Source organism: Anomaloglossus baeobatrachus, chromosome 5 (assembly GCF_048569485.1).
Source record: "Anomaloglossus baeobatrachus isolate aAnoBae1 chromosome 5, aAnoBae1.hap1, whole genome shotgun sequence".
Classification (NCBI taxonomy): Eukaryota; Metazoa; Chordata; class Amphibia; order Anura; family Aromobatidae; genus Anomaloglossus; species Anomaloglossus baeobatrachus.
In genome coordinates, this window is record NC_134357.1 from 130,109,015 (window position 1) to 130,127,625 (window position 18,611).

General features: G+C 51.1%; 1 protein-coding gene across 3 annotated transcripts in view; it reads left to right on the top strand.

The window, feature by feature from the left end:
• The window catches only part of NFKB2 (nuclear factor kappa B subunit 2), an 81,318-nt gene that overhangs the window by 54,724 nt on the left and 7,983 nt on the right, over positions 1-18,611 (top strand). For all 3 annotated transcript variants that reach the window (XM_075348895.1, XM_075348893.1, XM_075348894.1), the window contains exons 17-19: positions 10,218-10,320; positions 11,054-11,286; positions 13,468-13,534. In XM_075348895.1, the coding sequence (XP_075205010.1) occupies positions 10,218-10,320; positions 11,054-11,286; positions 13,468-13,534 (403 nt within the window). The remainder of the gene's footprint in view (positions 1-10,217; positions 10,321-11,053; positions 11,287-13,467; positions 13,535-18,611) is intronic.

The window sequence follows — 18,611 nt, forward strand, 5'->3', positions numbered from 1 at the left end:
TGAATGGAAGGCAGACTCTGCTTCCAAAAAGTTCTTAACCGGTTTGCCATTTTCGGGCGACCGCCTGTTTGGCGAGCGATTGGATGAAATCATTAAACAATCCAAGGGAAAGCACTCGTCCTTACCCCAGTCCAAACCAAACAGACCTCAACAACGGAAGGTACAATCGAGGTTTCGGTCCTTTCGGCCCTCAGCCAGGTCTCAATTCTCCTCGTCCAACAGGCCACAGAAGGGTCAGAGGAACTCTGATTCATGGCGGTCTAAGTCACGTCCTAAAAAGACCGCCGGAGGAACCGCTCCCAAAGCGGCCTCCTCATGACTTTCGGCCTCCCCAAACCGCATCCTCGGTCGGTGGCAGGCTCTCCCGCTTTTGCGACGCCTGGTTGCCACATGTCCAAGACCGATGGGTGAGAGACATTCTGTCTCACGGTTACAGGATAGAGTTCATCTCTCGTCCTCCGACTCGTTTCTTCAGAACATCTCCGCCCCCCGAGCGAGCCGATGCTCTTCTTCAGGCAGTGAGCACTCTGAAGGCAGAAGGAGTGGTGATCCCTGTTCCCCTTCAGCAATGGGGTCACGGTTTTTACTCCAACTTGTTTGTGGTGCCAAAAAAGGACGAATCTTTCCGTCCCGTTCTGGACCTCAAACTGCTCAACAGACACGTGAAAACCAGGCGGTTCCGGATGGAATCTCTCCGCTCCGTCATCGCCTCGATGTCCCAAGGAGACTTCCTAGCATCAATCGACATCAGGGATGCTTATCTCCACGTGCCGATTGCACCAGAGCATCAGCGCTTCCTGCGTTTCGCCATTGGGGACGAACATCTTCAGTTCGTGGCACTGCCTTTCGGCCTGGCGACAGCCCCACGGGTCTTCACCAAGGTCATGGCAACAGTGGTAGCAGTCCTACACTCTCAGGGACACTCGGTGATCCCTTACTTAGACGATCTTCTTGTCAAGGCCCCCTCTCGGGTGGCATGCCAACACAGCCTGAACATTGCTCTGGAGACTCTCCAGAGATTCGGGTGGATCATCAATTTCCCAAAGTCAAAATTGACACCGACCCAATCGCTGACATATCTCGGGATGGAGTTTCATACTCTCTCTGCGATAGTGAAACTTCCGGTGGACAAACAGCGTTCACTACGGACAGGGGTGCAATCTCTCCTTCGAGCCCAGTCGCACCCCTTGAGGCGCCTCATGCACTTCCTAGGGAAGATGGTGGCAGCAATGGAGGCAGTTCCATTTGCGCAGTTTCATCTGCGTCCACTTCAATGGGACATTCTCCGCAAATGGGACAGGAAGTCGACGTCCCTCGACAGGAACGTCTCCCTTTCTCGGGCAACCAAGGCCTCCCTTCAGTGGTGGCTTCTTCCCACTTCCTTGTCGAAGGGGAAATCATTCCTGCCCCCATCCTGGGCTGTGGTCACGACGGACGCGAGTCTGTCAAGGTGGGGAGCGGTCTTCCTCCACCACAGGGCTCAGGGTACCTGGACTCAGCCAGAGTCCTCCCTTCAGATCAATGTTCTGGAGATAAGGGCAGTTTATCTAGCCCTAAAGGCGTTCCAGCCGTGGCTGGAAGGCAGGCAGATCCGAATTCAGTCGGACAACGCCACGGCGGTGGCATACATCAACCACCAAGGCGGCACACGCAGTCGGCAAGCCTTCCAGGAAGTTCGGCGGATTCTGCTGTGGGTGGAAGCCACAGCCTCCACCATCTCCGCAGTTCACATCCCGGGCGTAGAAAACTGGGAAGCAGACTTTCTCAGTCGTCGGGGCATGGACGCAGGGGAATGGTCTCTTCACCCGGACGTGCTTCAAGAGATCTGTTGCCGCTGGGGGAAGCCGGACGTCGACCTAATGGCGTCCCGGCACAACAACAAGGTCCCGGCATTCATGGCACGGTCTCAAGATCGCAGAGCTCTGGCGGCAGACGCATTAGTTCAGGATTGGTCGCAGTTTCGACTGCCTTATGTATTTCCTCCTCTGGCACTGCTGCCCAGAGTGTTTACGCAAGATCAGGTCCGACTGCCGCTGCGCCATCCTCATCGCCCCAGACTGGCCGAGGAGGTCGTGGTACCCGGATCTGTGGCATCTCACGGTGGGTCAACCGTGGGCACTACCAGACCGACCAGACTTGCTGTCTCAAGGGCCATTTTTCCATCTGAATTCTGCGGCCCTCAACCTGACTGTGTGGCCATTGAGTCCTGGATCCTAGCGTCTTCAGGGTTATCTCAAGAGGTCATTGCCACTATGAGACAGGCCAGGAAACCAACGTCCGCCAAGATCTACCACAGGACGTGGAGGATCTTCTTATCCAGGTGCTCTGATCAGGGTTTTACTCCCTGGCCATTTGCCTTACCCACTTTTCTGTCCTTCCTTCAATCCGGAATGGAAAAGGGTTTGTCTCTCGGCTCTCTTAAGGGACAAGTCTCGGCGCTCTCTGTGTTTTTTTCAAAAGCATCTAGCCAGGCTTCCGCAGGTACGCACGTTCCTGCAGGGGGTTTGCCACATAGTCCCTCCTTACAAGCGTCCGCTAGAACCCTGGGATCTGAACAGGGTGCTAACGGCTCTTCAGAAACCACCTTTCGAGCCAATGAGAGATATTTCTCTTTCACACCTTTCGCAGAAGGTGGTCTTCCTAGTGGCAGTCACATCACTTCGGAGAGTGTCTGAGCTAGCTGCACTGTCATGCAAAGCCCCCTTCCTGGTGTTTCACCAGGACAAGGTGGTTCTGCGTCCGGTTCCGGAATTTCTCCCTAAGGTGGTATCCCCTTTTCATCTCAATCAGGATATCTCCTTACCTTCTTTTTGCCCTCATCCAGTTCACCAATGTGAAAAGGATTTGCACTTGTTAGATCTAGTGAGAGCACTCCGGCTCTACATTTCTCGCACGGCGCCCCTGCGCCGCTCGGATGCACTTTTTGTCCTTGTCGCTGGCCAGCGTAAAGGGTCGCAGGCTTCCAAGTCAACCTTGGCTCGATGGATCAAGGAACCAATTCTTGAAGCCTATCGTTCTTCTGGGCTTCCGGTTCCTTCAGGGCTGAAAGCCCATTCTACCAGAGCTGTGGGTGCGTCCTGGGCATTGCGGCACCAGGCTATGGCTCAGCAGGTGTGTCAGGCGGCTACCTGGTCGAGTCTGCACACTTTCACTAAACACTATCAGGTGCATACCTACGCTTCGGCAGATGCCAGCCTAGGTAGGCGAGTCCTTCAGGCGGCGGTTGCCCACCTGTAGGAAGGGGCCGTTTTATGGCTCTTTTAACGAGGTATTCTTTTACCCACCCAGGGACTGCTTTGGGACGTCCCAATTGTCTGGGTCTCCCAATGGAGCGACAAAGAAGAAGGGAATTTTGTTTACTTACCGTAAATTCCTTTTCTTCTAGCTCCTATTGGGAGACCCAGCACCCGCCCCTGTTCCCTTCGGGCTGTTGTTCTTTTGTGTACACATGTTGTTCATGTTGAATTGTTCTTGGTTCATGGTTTTCAGTTCTCCGAACATCCTTCGGATTGAATTTACCTTAGACCAATTTATAAGTTTCCTCCTTCCTGCTTTTGCACCAAAACTGAGGAGCCCGTGATGCACAGGGGGGTGTATAGGCAGAGGGGAGGGGTTACACTTTTTAAAGTGTAATACTTTGTGTGGCCTCCGGAGGCAGAAGCTATACACCCAATTGTCTGGGTCTCCCAATAGGAGCTAGAAGAAAAGGAATTTACGGTAAGTAAACAAAATTCCCTTCTTTCGCGGCCTGTACCTCTTGTGGGGCTATGTTGCCTGCGGGATCCACCTACCCTCATTGTGATCAATGCTCGACTCCTGCCACGCTTGCTCAGCCGGAGCCTAGGGCACTTGTGGGCCCCTCGGCTCATGTAGATTCCCCTACTCCCCCTGATCAGGCTGCAGGGACAGAGTCACCGTCGTTGGCCTCTTTCGCTGAGAAACTCTCTGTCACTTTCTCAATCCATTGCACAGTCTATGGACAAATGGTCATCTAAGCTCCTTGAAGCTTTGCAGTCCAGACCGGGCCCTTCACAGGCCCCGGCCCCTGTTAGTCTGTCTCCTCCAGGCCCTTCTCTGTCCGCGCCGCAGCGCGCTCCCAGGATAGCCCCTAGGCCCCAGGCGGAGGACTCCTGCCCGGACCGCAGCCCCAGACCGGCTAAGCGGCCTCGCTGGGACTCTTCCCCGGCCTCCTCACGCTGCTCTGGATCCCAGCTTGAGGACTCTCAGGACGACGAGGCGGACGGGGGAGCTCAGGGCTCTGACCCTGACTTCGCCCTTAACCTTGATACCCCTGAGGGGGACGCCTTAATAAATGATCTTATCTCGTCCATCAACCAGGTGTTGGATCTCACACCACCGCCGCCTCCTGCAGAGGAGTCGGCTTCTCAGCAGGAGAAACACCAATTCCGTTTCCCCAAACGTACGCGCAATACGTTTTTTGATCACTCTAACTTCAGGGACGCTGTCCAGAAGCCCAGAGCGGTTCCGGAAAAGCGCTTTGCTAAACGGCTCACTGACACGCGTTATCCCTTTCCACCTGAAGTCGTTAAGGGCTGGGCACACTCACCCAAGGTGGATCCGCCAGTCTCTAGATTGGCTGCTAGGTCCGTTGTGTCTGTTGCCGATGGCTCATCCCTGAAGGATGCCACTGACAGACAGATAGAGCTCTTGAAGTCTATTTATGAGGCCACGGGCGCGTCTTTCGCCCCGGCCTTTGCGGCCGTGTGGGCTCTCCAAGCAATCTCGGCATGTCTGACTGAGATTAATGCTGTCACGCGGAATTCTGCTCCACATGTTTCTTCCTTGACCTCTCAGGCATCAGCATTTTCGTCCTACGCCATGAATGCCATCCTGGACTCCGCTAGCCGTACGGCTGTAGCATCCGCTAACTCCGTGGCAGTCCGCAGGGCCATGTGGCTGCGCGAATGGAAAGCAGACTCTGCTTCCAAAAGGTTCTTAACTGGTTTGCCTTTTTCTGGCGACCATTTGTTTGGCGAACGGTTGGATGAGATTATTAAGGAATCCTCGGGAAAGGACTCCTCCTTACCCCAGTCCAAACCTAAGAGACCTCAGCAGAGAAAAATCCAATCGAGGTTTCAGTCCTTTCGTCCCTCCGCCAAGTCCCAATCCTCTTCGACCAACTGGCCGGAAAAAGGCCAGAGGAACTCCTATGCGTGGCGGTCCAAGTCACGCCCCCAAAAGGCCGCAGGAGGCACTGCCTCCAAGACTGCCTCCTCATGACTCTCGGCCTCATCTAGCCACATCCTCGGTCGGTGGCAGGCTCTCCTGCTTTGGCGACGCCTGGTGGCCACACGTTCAAGACCGATGGGTGAGAGACATTCTGTCTCATGGTTACAGGATAGAGTTCAGCTCTCGACCTACGGCTCGTTTCTTCAGAACCTCCCCACCCCCCGCGCAGGCCGACGCACTTTTTCAGGCAGTGGACGCTCTAAAGATGGATGGAGTTGTGATTCCCGTTCCCCTTCAGGTTTTTACTCCAACTTGTTCGTGGTGCCAAAAAAGGACGGGTCATTCCGTCCCGTTCTGGACCTCAAGCTGCTCAACAGACATGTGAGAACCAGACGATTTCGGATGGAATCGCTCCGCTCGGTCATCGCCTCGATGTCACAAGGAGACTTCCTAGCATCGATCGACATCAAGGATGCTTATCTCCATGTGCCGATCACTCCCGAACATCAACGTTTCCTGCGTTTCGCCATCGGGGACGAACACCTCCAGTTCGTCGCATTGCCCTTCGGCCTGGCGACAGCCCCACGGGTTTTCACCAAAGTCATGGCATCCGTCGTGGCGGTCCTGCACTCTCAGGGCCACTCGGTGGTCCCCTACTTGGACGATCTCCTAGTCAGGGCTCCTTCTCGGGTGGCGTGTCACCGAAGTCTTTCCGTCACTCTGGAGACTCTCCAGCAGTTCGGGTGGATCATCAATTTCCCGAAATCCAAGTTGACGCTGACCCAATCACTGACTTACCTCGGGATGGAGTTTCATACCCAGCCAGCGTTAGTCAAGCTACCGCGGGACAAGCAGCTTTCTCTGCAAGCGGGGGTGCAATCACTTCTTCGGAGTCAGTCACACCCCTTAAGGCGCCTCATGCACTTCCTGGGGAAGATGGTTGCAGCTATGGAAGCAGTGCCGTTCGCGCAATCCCATCTACGGCCACTCCAATGGGACATTCTTCGCAAATGGGACAAGAGTTCGGCTTCCCTCGACAAGAACATCTCTCTTTCCCTTGCAACCAAAACATCACTTCAGTGGTGGCTCCTACCCACATCTCTGTCTCGGGGAAAATCCTTCCTACCTCAAACCTGGGCCGTGGTCACCACGGACGCGAGCCTGTCAGGTTGGGGAGCGGTTTTTCTCCACCACAGGGCTCAAGGAACCTGGAATCCAATAGAATCGTCCCTTCAGATCAATATCCTGGAGATAAGGGCAGTATATCTAGCCCTATTGGCTTTCCATCGGTGGCTGGAGGGCAGGCAGATCCGAATACAGTCGGACAACGCCACTGCCGTCGCGTACATCAACCACCAAGGCGGCACTCGCAGTCGTCAAGCCTTCCAGGAAGTCCGCCGAATTCTACAGTGGGTGGAAGACACAGGCTCCACCATCTCCGCAGTTTACATCCCGGGCGTAGAAAACTGGGAAGCAGATTTTCTCAGTCGTCAGGGCATGGACGCGGGGGAATGGTCTCTGCACCCAGACGTGTTTCGAGAGATCTGTCGCCGCTGGGGAACGCCGGACGTCGACCTCATGGCGTCACGACACAACAACAAGGTCCCGGCCTTCATGGCTCGGTCTCAGGATCACAGAGCTCTGGCAGCGGACGCCTTGGTCCAGGATTGGTCGCAGTTTCGACTGCCATACGTGTTTCCCCCTCTGGCGATGCTACCCAGGGTACTACGCAAGATCCGGTCCGAATGCCGTCACGCCATTCTCGTCGCTCCAGACTGGCCGAGGCGGTCGTGGTATCCGGATCTGTGGCATCTCGCGGTGGGTCAACCGTGGGCACTTCCAGACCGCCCAGACTTGCTGTCACAAGGCCCGTTTTTCCATCTGAATTCTGTGGCCCTCAACCTGACTGTGTGGCCATTGAGTCCTGGCTCCTAGCGTCTTCAGGGTTATCTCAGGATGTCATTGCCACCATGAGACAAGCCAGGAAGCCAACGTCTGCCAAGATCTATTACAGGTCTTGGCAAATCTTCTTATCCTGGTGCTCTGATAACGGTTTTCCTCCATGGCCGTTTGCCTTACCCACATTCCTTTCATTTCTACAATCTGGAATGGACAAGGGTTTGTCCCTCGGCTCTCTCAAGGGCCAAGTTTCGGCGCTCTCCGTGTTTTTTCAAAAGCATCTATTAAGGCTTCCGCAGGTCCGCACGTTCCTGCAGGGGGTTTGCCACATGGTTCCACCTTACACAAACGTCCGTTGGAACCTTGGGATCTTAACAGGGTCCTGACGGCTCTTCAAAAGCCGCCTTTTGAGCCGCTGTGGGATGTCTCTCTCTCCCGTCTTTTCCAGAAGGTGGCCTTCCTGGTGGCAGTCACATCACTTCGGAGAGTGTCTGAGCTTGCAGCGCTGTCATGCAAAGCTCCCTTCCTGATTTTTCACCAGGATAAGGTGGTTCTGCGTCCTGTCCCGGAATTTCTCCCTAAGGTGGTATCCCCTTTTTATCTAAATCAGGATATCTCCTTGCCTTCCTTTTGCCCTAATCCAATTCACCAGTGTGAAAAGGATTTGCACTCTTTGGATCTAGTGAGAGCACTCCGGCTCTACGTGTCTCGCACGGCGCCCCTGCGCCGTTCAGACGCGCCCTTTGTCCTTGTCGCTGGCCAGTGCAAGGGCTCTCAGGCCTCCAAGTCAACCTTGGCTCGGTGGATCAAGGAACCGATTCTCGAGGCCTACCGTACTTCTGGGCTTCCGCTCCCTTCAGGGTTGAAAGCCCATTCTACCAGAGCCGTAGGTGCGTCCTGGGCATTGCGGCACCGGGCGACGGCTCAGCAGGTGTGTCAGGCAGCTACGTGGTCTAGTCTGCACACTTTCACGAAGCACTATCAAGTGCATACCTATGCTTCGGCAGACGCCAGTCTAGGTAGGCGAGTCCTCCAGGCGGCGGTTGCCCACCTGTAAGAGGGGGCCGTTTTCGGCTCTTTCTATTGAGGTATTGTTTTTTACCCACCCAGGGACTGCTCTTGGACGTCCCAATTGTCTGGGTCTCCCAATGGAGTGACAAAGAAAAAGGGAATTTTGTTTACTTACCGTAAATTCCTTTTCTTCTAGCTCCTATTGGGAGACCCAGCACCCACCCCTGTGCCCTTCGGGCTGGTTGTTCTTTTGTGTACACATGTTGTTGATGTTGAATGGTTCATGGTCTTCAGTTCTCCGAACATCCTTCGGATTGAATTTACCCTAGACCGATTTATAAGTTTTCTCCTTCCTGCTTTTGCACCAAAACTGAGGAGCCCGTGATCCACGGGAGGGTGTATAGGCAGGGGAGGGGTTACACTTTTTTAAAAGTGTAATACTTTGTGTGGCCTCCAGAGGCAGAAGCTATACACCCAATTGTCTGGGTCTCCCAATAGGAGCTAGAAGAAAAGGAATTTACGGTAAGTAAACAAAATTCCCTTTTTTATGATTAGATAACTAGTAAACCTGCTGCCAGGTAGTCTTCCATATTTATGAGCGGTGTTTAACCCTATAATGATATTCTTAGGGTGATATAAAACCTATTTTATAAAAACTGCAGCAGGTAGCCCAATAAGTGACACATCACAGGAATCCGTTTTTCTACATTATGCGGCTGTCAGGTTTGGAAGCAAAAACCTGGTGACAGATTCCCTTTTAATACAACCACCTTAAATTACTGTACAAGACAGTCTTGTGAGGAGCAGCTCATTGAAAGAGGAGGACAAAAAGTGTCTATCTATTTTTGGGTTCCATTCTTCATCACCTCACTAAGGTTTGGTTCACATGATCGTATAAAAAAAAATAGTTAGCGTTTCACCCAGAAAACTTGGAAGGTTATCTTCTCACTTGTTATCCATATGCAATCATTTTTATTTAGAATAATTTACAATACCATTTTAGTTTCCTGTATTAAAGAATTAGAATGTACCCAGAAAAAGTGTATGCTATATGGATGTTCTGTATGGAGTGTGTTATGTTCTTCTTTTGCACACCCTTACACTTGAATGGGTAAGCCTGTCAAACAAACTGCCTATCTATCCATCATCTATCGATCTCTCTCTCTCTTCTCTCTCTCTCTATCTATCGCTCTATCTATCCATGAACATCAACTAGTTTGTATGTCAGGCTCATTTTATATATATATATATATATATATCTGCTGTTTTTTGTTGTTTTATTTCAAGGACAGCACTCTGACCGAAAAACACTCTTATGATCCTACCCTGACACCACATTCAAACATCCATTTTTTTTCTCATTGGGTTTTATCAGAGTGTCATCGGAGTTTAGTCCCAAGTGTCATCAGTTGTGTTGGGAAGAAAACAGATTGTTTATTCTATCTCGCAATTTGTGAAAATTGGCCCACATTCAGATGGCAGGTAGAAGATTGGCCTTACAGTCAGATGGCATCCAAGTGCTGTCCAATTTCTCCTTTTTTTCCCCCATGGACCCATGGACTTGTTTTGTTGATTTTGATCCGACCCGGGGATTGCACGCGAACAGGTCTTCACAATCTTAGTCTGCGTAAATTCTGGACCCTATTTACTATTGGGCACGAGTTCAATGCTTGAAAAACACTGATAACACTCATACTCAAAATGAAATTTTAAAAGACATCTAAATGAGGCCTTAAGCAGGCTTTACACGCTACGATATTTCTAGCAATTGCTAGCGATATCGTACGCAAAAGCACCCGCCCCCGTCGTGCATGCGATATCGTGTGATCTCTGCCGCAGCGAATATTATCGCTACAGCAGCGTCACACGCACATACCTGGTCGGCGGCGTCACTGTGACTGCCGAACAATCCCTCCCTCAAGGTTGGTTTATATTTTCAGGTAAAATGTATTAAATACCTGAGAACTTATTAACAAAAGGTTATGAAGACACCGTCTGGCCAAATTCTGATATTTTGGCAGAGAATCATCAGTTGTGACATTTATTGTGAACCATTGTAACAATTTCACTTCCATCGCAGAGTTGCATTCCTCATCTGTTTGTATGTTCTCTTTCAGCTGGGTGCAAATGTCAATGCTCAGACATTTGGTGGAAATACCCCTTTGCATCTGGCTGCGAGCCTTGGTTCTCCAGTCCTCACAAAGATGCTGATCAATGCAGGTAAGTACAGCGCATTCTGCAGATTGCATAATGAAGCCTAACATGTAGGGCCGGACACCAGTAAGATGGCTGCGGTGAAATAACAGAGTGTGGGATTCTTGATTAGCAAATAATTTGATACTATGTACAGTTAGGTCCAGAAATATTTGGACAGGGACACAGGTTTTGGCATTTTAGCTATTTAACGAAACATATTCCAGTTAAAGCTATATAATTGTGGGCTTACTAGGAATCTGTCAGCAGATTTTTGCTAAGTAATCTAAAGTCAGAATGTTGTGGGGGTTAAATCACAGATTTCAGTGATGCCTCTCTTATCAAGATCCCTGCTGTTGCTTACTAGGAATGTTTGAAAATTTTCAGGAGAATATCAATGCCAGACTAGGTCAATTACAGCAGCGCGTGTTTGCTAGTCCGGCATGCCCCCTTCTGGGATTAACAGCTCACTGTCTATAGACATTGTACATAGAGAGACTGAAGTGGGCGGGGTAGCTTTTTTCAGCTCTGCTGCATTGCTGAATCTAAAAACTCTGTGTCAGAGGGATACATCATTAGATTCAAGGTCTCTTTGCCTATATGCAGTAAGGCACTTTTTTTGCATTTGTGATATTAAGAGAATAATGATTGTTTTCCCTGAGGCTAGTGTTTTGCATTGATAAACTTTTTTTTTTATTTTTTAATTTAGACATTTGTGGGTGTTAAAGTATTGTCATATATTTTCTTTTCTGTTTGTCAGGTGCTAACGCTCTATTAGAAAACGATGAGCCTGTGCATCCAGCTGCATCCAGCGACAGTGATTATACCGACAGCGAGTCGGATGTGGAAATGGATACCGACTCTGACCAGCAGGGGGAGACAGAATCAGAAGATGAGACCATAGACCCAGAACAAGAGCACAGAAGAATACACTGTGGTGTGAAGAGACGGCATCCAGGGCACACACCGCTGGATTTAACCCAAAGTCAAAAGGTAAGGCTTTCATAATTCATGCAATAACTTGTATTGGTTAGATTATGTGGATATTTAAGTTGGGAAATTCTACTATACAAAAGTACAGTTCACAGTGTAATTGCTGCTATGTGTACAAAAGGAAAACATTATTTGTGGCCTCTATGTGACTTGTATCCCCCACTCTTGGCAGTTTGATCTATTCACTAGAAACTGCAGCAGCTTCTTTGTGTCTCTGCTTTTGTCTCTGTGCACTGGGTTTTCTATAGACGTGTTTTCTATTATTGTTGGGCAGCTGCTGTAATCTGATCAGTCAGTGAAAAGCAATTTTATTGGCTATTGAGTGATCAATATAGGGGGCGTATAGGAGGACATTCAGGGTATATGCCCACATAGCTGATTTATATACAGGTTTAACTTTTTATTTTTAAGTCATGATGATCGCGAGGGTTTCTGCGCTGTACCCCCCTGATCACCGCCGGGTCTACGGCTGATGTTACTGTCAGGACCCGATTCTCACTGCCCGAGTAGTGCCTGCCCCGCTCTCAGCAGTTTAACCCTTTGAATGCTGCGATTAATGCAATCACAGCATTCAAGAGGTCACTTACCTCTCCCTGGTGATCGGGTCCCTGTAATGCGATCACCAGGACCCGATCGCTGCCATGGCAACCCTGGTTCGTCACCATTACGATCCTGGGTTACTGAGCTACCAATCATCTCACAGACCATGCCAGATGTGAGTGCAGCACTGACCGATCTAATCTACTGCAGTGATCAAGCACTGCAGTGGATTATATAAACGCAAGAAAAAAAAAAAAAAAGAATTGACATGCTGATATTTTTTTTTTTTTCTTTCTGCAATGAAATCTGCAAGTAAAAAAGAAGCCACATGTGCACAGCAAGTCAGGATTCTCATAGACTTTGCTGGTATGTGTTTTGATTAAAATCTGCAAGGAAAACGATGAACATAAGCAGCAAATTTTCTACGTGTGCACATAGCCTTAGTAGAAAAAGAACCCTTTCTCACTAATAAAAGATATTCATAAATCTCTTCTCTTTTGCTTGTCAGACTTGAGAAAAAAATTGAATGATTACTTTTAGCATTAACAACAGTCTGACCATAAGGTGGCCTTTCAATTCTTCTTGTGTCAGCTTTGTTCATTCATAGTGTTGAGCGAGTCGTTAACTATTCGTACTCCCTATGCTGGTAGCAAATACTGTCCACTACTCGCATATCAGTTACGAGTAGCAGGCACAATGTAAGTCAATGGGAAATACTCGCTAAGTGGCGAGTAACCTGAAAGCCGTACCGCTCGTGCGAGTAGCAAACAGTACTGCTTTCGGGTTACTCGCTACTTAGCGAGTATTTCCCATTGACTTACATTGTGTCCGCTACTCATAACTGATATGCGAGTAGCGGACAATAGCGCTAACAGCATAACGTGTACGAATAGTTAACTACTTGCTCAACACTATTCATTCCTTTTACTCTTGTGTATATCTGAAATACAATGAATAGAAGCTGCATCTGTTGCAGTTAGTGTGACATTTCCACCTACCTCTGCTATATGTCACCGTATTGTCCTCTGCATCTTCAGACTTGAGTCCATGGAGCTAATTGATGTGTATTGTGTAAGAGCTTGGCTTGTGTCCCCCAACCTGTCAGCTGCATGACGCAAGTCTGCTTTTTGCAATCTGTCATTTGGATAAAACTCACAGTTCGGAAGAAAAGAGAAAGTGACCATTTAACTGAAATATCGCAGCTGATTTTACAGCATCATGTCCTCACAGCACAGAACAAATTGTACATCAGAAATGCCGGCATGCAGGGTTCCTGTGTGAGTAATGGCAGAATCTAAACCTGCAGAGAATAGAAATGTCTGAGCGGGATAATTACGATTATTATGTCTCGTGTTAGCATTGTAGTCAGATCAATTACAAAGAATGCTCACGTTGTACATCGAAAGCTGCTGACCTCCAGGTACATCACATGAGGCCAAGGATGGGCTTTCAAATAGATTTTTAACAGGCACATGATCTTGCCAGTTCATAGACTCTTTGAAACTTGCCAGTACATGTACATAGTCAAAAAAGATTCTAAATGGCCTCTGCATCCGTCATAGAGTAAATGTACACAAGTTACACTGTGGTTTATACGCAATACTAATGATGGTTTCCTTTATAAATTGCTTTGTACCTTAGGTGCGAGACATCCTGTCTAAACATCCAGCTGGAGGAACAGCTAGAAAACCAGTGGGACCAAAGCCAGGTACTGTTGAACGTCATACCTCTTGGACCCTTTAATTGTAGAATAGTCTAATGGTCCTAAATTCCTGTTCTTTACACTGATCTCCAGAAAGTAGATGTCTACAGCCACTTTTATTACCATTATGGGCACGCAAAATAATAGATTTCATAACTGTTCCTCAGTCTGCTGAAAAGCCATAAATGGATAGTTAAAGGGAATCTGTCACCACTTTGACCTTTTTAAACTGTTAATATGGGCAGACAGGTTATAGAATGCTGAAAAAGTCCTACCTGTATGCCTCATATCAGATGTCTTGTGGAAAAATCATCTTTCTTTGTCGCTCCATTGGGAGACCCAGACAATTGGGTGTATAGCTTCTGCCTCCGGAGGCCACACAAAGTATTACACTTTAAAAAGTGTAACCCCTCCCCTCTGCCTATACACCCTCCCGTGCATCACGGGCTCCTCAGTTTTATGCTTTGTGTAGAAGGAGGCACACATCCATTCATGCTCCCATTTTAGTCAGCAGCAGCTGCTGATTTTATCGGTTGGAAGAAAAGAGGGCCCCCACAGGGCCCCCGGCATGCTCCCTTCTCACCCCACTAAGTCGGCGGTGCTGTTAAGGTTGAGGTACCCATTGCGGGTACAGAGGCTGGAGCCACATGCCGTTTTCCTTCACCATCCCTTAGAGGCTCTGGGAGAAGTGGGATCCTAACCGGTCATCCATTCACTGGGACCGGGCTCCCTCCGCAGCCCCTGTGGGAATCTGCCGGACAGGAGACTTTGTATCATCAGGGACAGGGCCCTGCATCTAAAGGTACTCTGTGTCCCCATGGGGACGGTGCATGGAGCGCTTGTTTCACAGACGCTGCAGCTGCTGCTGGTTTTGTGACGACCGGGACTTCCGCGCCGACCGCGCCTGTTTGTCGGCCGCGGTATTAACTTTAGTCCCCGGCTTCATGCGGCCTAGTACCATAACTCCCGCCCCCGGGCCTGCCAGTCAGGGGTAAGGGCGGGAAGGTCGACTGGACGTCGGCAGTGAGGGCTGGAGCATACTTTAGGTGTCCTCCTCCCCCCTCACTGATCACTGTGGGGCACCAGATTCCCGCACTTTTCTAGTCGCCACCCACGGCTCCCTCCTCCCCAGAGAGCTCCGGCAGCCATTTTTACAACACAGTCTGCCGGTGGAGGATTTCAGGAACGAGCTCTGCAGCTGGGAGGCCCAAGGCAGGGAATCTGGTGGACACACACCGCTTTGGGCGGTCGGTAAGCCACACCGGTCACCCGGTGCTGGTCCCCCTAGGGTGCCGAAGTGTGTATATATATGTATATATATTTGTATATATATATTTGTATATATTTTCTCTGTCGGCCGAGTTGTTTTGCTTTTGGCTATATACCCTCAGTGATCACTCTCCTGGGAGACAACAGCATGTCGTCCACAAGGAGCAAGGGTGCCAAGACACAGGGTTATTTTGCAACCTGTACCTCTTGTGCGGCTATGTTACCTGCAGGTTCCACCTACCCTCACTGTGAGCAATGCTCGGCCCCTGTTGCACTCGCTCAGCCGGAGCCTCGGGCACTTGTGGGACCCTCGGCTCAGGCAGAACCGCCTGCTTCCCCTGTCCAGGTGGCAGGGACAGAGTTTGCAGTTTTTGCTGAGAAACTCTCTGAGTCGCTTTCACAATCCATGGCTCAGTCTATGGACAAATGGTCTGCTAAGCTACTAGAAGCCTTGCAGTCCAGATCGGTCCTTACACAGGCCCCGGGCACTGTTGGATCATCGCCTCCAGGCCCCTCTCGGTTTGCGCCGAAGCGTGCTCCCGGGGTGGCCCCTAGGTCTCACGTGGAGGACTCCGGCACGGACCACAGTCCCAGACCGGCTAAGCGGGCTCGCTGGGAATCTTCCCCGACTTCCTCACGCTGCTCGGGGTCTCAGCTTGAGGACTCTCTGGAGGATGAGGCGGATGTCGCAGCTCAGGGCTCTGACCCTGACGTTGCTCTCAATCTTGATACACCTGAAGGGGACGCCATAGTAAATGACCTTATAGCGTCCATCAACCAGGTGCTAGATCTTTCTCCCCCAACTCCACCTATAGAGGAGTCGGCTTCGCAGCAGGAGAAACACCAGTTTAGGTTTCCCAAACGTACACGGAGTGCCTTTTTCGATCACTCTAACTTCAGAGATGCTGTCCAGAAGCACAGAGCATTTCCGGACAAGCGCTTTACTAAGTGCCTTATTGATACACGTTACCCCTTCCCCTCTGACGTAGTTAAGGGTTGGGCTCAATGTCCCAAGGTGGATCCTCCAGTCTCTAGACTGGCGGCTATATCTGTAGTATCAGTTGCAGATGGCTCATCGCTCAAGGATGCCACTGACAGGCAGATAGAGCTCCTGGTGAAATCCATCTATGAAGCCACAGGTGCGTCTTTTGCCCCGGCCTTTGCAGCCGTGTGGGCACTCCAAGCTATCTCAGCTTGTCTGTCTGAGATTAATGCGGTCACACGTACCTCTGCTCCGCAAGTTGCGTCTTTGACTTCTCAGGCGTCGGTTTTTTCGTCCTGCGCCATGAACGCCGTCCTGGACTCTGCTAGCCGTACCGCTAATTCGGTGGCAGTCCGCAGGGCCATGTGGCTACGCGAATGGAAGGCAGACTCTGCTTCCAAGAGGTTCTTAACCGGTTTGCCGTTTTCTGGCGACCAATTGTTTGGCGAGCGATTGGATGAAATTATTAAGGAATCCAAGGGAAAGGACTCGTCCTTACCCCAGTCCAAACCGAAGAGACCTCAGCAACGGAAAATACAATCGAGGTTTCGGTCCTTTCGGCCCTCAGCCAAGTCCCAATCCTCCTCGTCCAACAGGCCAGAGAAGGGCCAGAGGAACTCTTATGCGTGGCGGTCTAAGTCACGTCCACAAAAAACCGCCGGAGGCACTGCCTCCAAGGCGGCCTCCTCATGACTTTCGGCCTCCCCAAACCGCATCCTCGGTCGGTGGCAGGCTCTCCCGCTTTTGCGACGCCTGGTGGCCACATGTCCAAGACCGATGGGTGAGAGACATTCTGTCTCACGGTTACGGGATAGAGTTCAGCTCTCGTCCTCCGACTCGTTTCTTCAGAACATCTCCGCCCCCCGAGCGAGCCGATGCACTTTTTCAGGCGGTGAACACCCTGAAGACAGAAGGAGTTGTGATCCCCGTTCCCCTTCAGGAACGTTGTCGGGGTTTTTACTCCAACTTGTTCGTGGTGCCAAAAAAGGACGGATCATTCCGTCCCGTTCTGGACCTCAAACTGCTCAACAGACACGTGAGAACCAGACGGTTTCGGATGGAATCTCTCTGCTCGGTCATCGCTTCGATGTCACAAGGAGACTTCCTAGCATCAATCGACATCAAGGATGCTTATCTCCATGTGCCGATCGCACCCGAGCATCAACGCTTCCTGCGTTTCGCCATCGGGGACGAACACCTTCAGTTTGTGGCACTGCCTTTCGGTCTGGCGACAGCCCCACGGGTCTTCACCAAGGTCATGGCATCCGTTGTAGCGGTCCTACACTCTCAGGGCCACTCGGTGATCCCTTACTTAGACGATCTCCTAGTCAAGGCACCCTCCCGGGTGGCGTGTCAACACAGCCTGACCGTCGCTCTGGAGACTCTCCAGCGGTTCGGGTGGATCATCAATTTCCCCAAAGTCCAAGTTGACACCGACCCAATCACTGACTTACCTCGGGATGGAGTTTCATACTCTCTCAGCGATAGTCAAGCTACCGCTGGACAAACAGCTTTCGCTGCAGACAGGGGTGCACTCTCTTCTTCGGTGCCAGTCACACCCCTTGAAGTGCCTCATGCACTTCCTGGGGAAGATGGTGGCAGCAATGGAGGCAGTCCCCTTTGCGCAGTTCCATCTGCGCCCACTCCAATGGGACATTCTCCGCAAATGGGACAGGAGGTCGACGTCCCTAGACAGGAACGTCTCTTTCCCTGGCAGCCAAAACCTCTCTTCAGTGGTGGCTTCTTCCCTCTTCTCTGTCGCAGGGAAAATCCTTCCTGCCCCCATCCTGGGCTGTGGTCACGACGGACGCGAGCCTGTCAGAGTGGGGAGCAGTTTTTCTCCACCACAGGGCTCAGGGAACCTGGACTCCGACAGAGTCCTCCCTTCAGATCAATGTTCTGGAGATAAGGGCAGTGTATCTAGCCCTAAAGGCGTTCCATCGGTGGCTGGAGGGCAGGCAGATCCGCATACAGTCGGACAACGCCACGGCAGTCGCGTACATCAACCACCAGGGCGGCACGCGCAGCCGTCAAGCCTTCCAGGAAGTCCGGCGGATTCTGCTGTGGGCGGAGGCCACAGCCTCCACCATCTCCGCAGTTCACATCCCGGGCGTAGAAAACTGGGAAGCAGACTTCTCAGTCGCCAGGGCATGGACGCGGGGGAATGGTCTCTTCACCCAGACGTGTTTCGAGAGATCTGTCGCCGCTGGGGAACGCCGGACGTCGATCTCATGGCGTCACGGCACAACAACAAAGTCCCGGCATTCATGGCACGGTCTCAAGATCACAGAGCTCTGGCGGCGGACGCGTTAGTTCAGGATTGGTCGCAATTTCGACTGCCTTATGTATTTCCCCCTCTGGCGATGCTGCCCAGAGTGCTGCGAAAAATCAGGTCCGACTGTCGTCGCGCCATTCTCGTCGCTCCAGATTGGCCGAGGCGGTCGTGGTACCCGGATTTGTGGCACCTCACGGTGGGTCAACCGTGGGCGCTCCCAGACCACCCAGACTTGCTGTCTCAAGGGCCGTTTTTCCATCTGAAGCTTCCTTTGGGGCTGAAAGCCCATTCTACCAGAGCCGTGGGTGCGTCCTGGGCATTGCGGCACTGGGCTACGGCTCAGCAGGTGTGTCAGGCAGCTACCTGGTCTAGTCTGCACACTTTGACGAAACACTATCAGGTGCATACCTATGCTTCGGCAGACGCCAGTCTAGGTAGGCGAGTCCTTCAGGCGGCGGTTGCCCACCTGTAAGAGGGGGTCGTTTTCGGCTCTTTTTATCAAGGTATTCTTTTACCCACCCAGGGACTGCTTTTGGACGTCCCAATTGTCTGGGTCT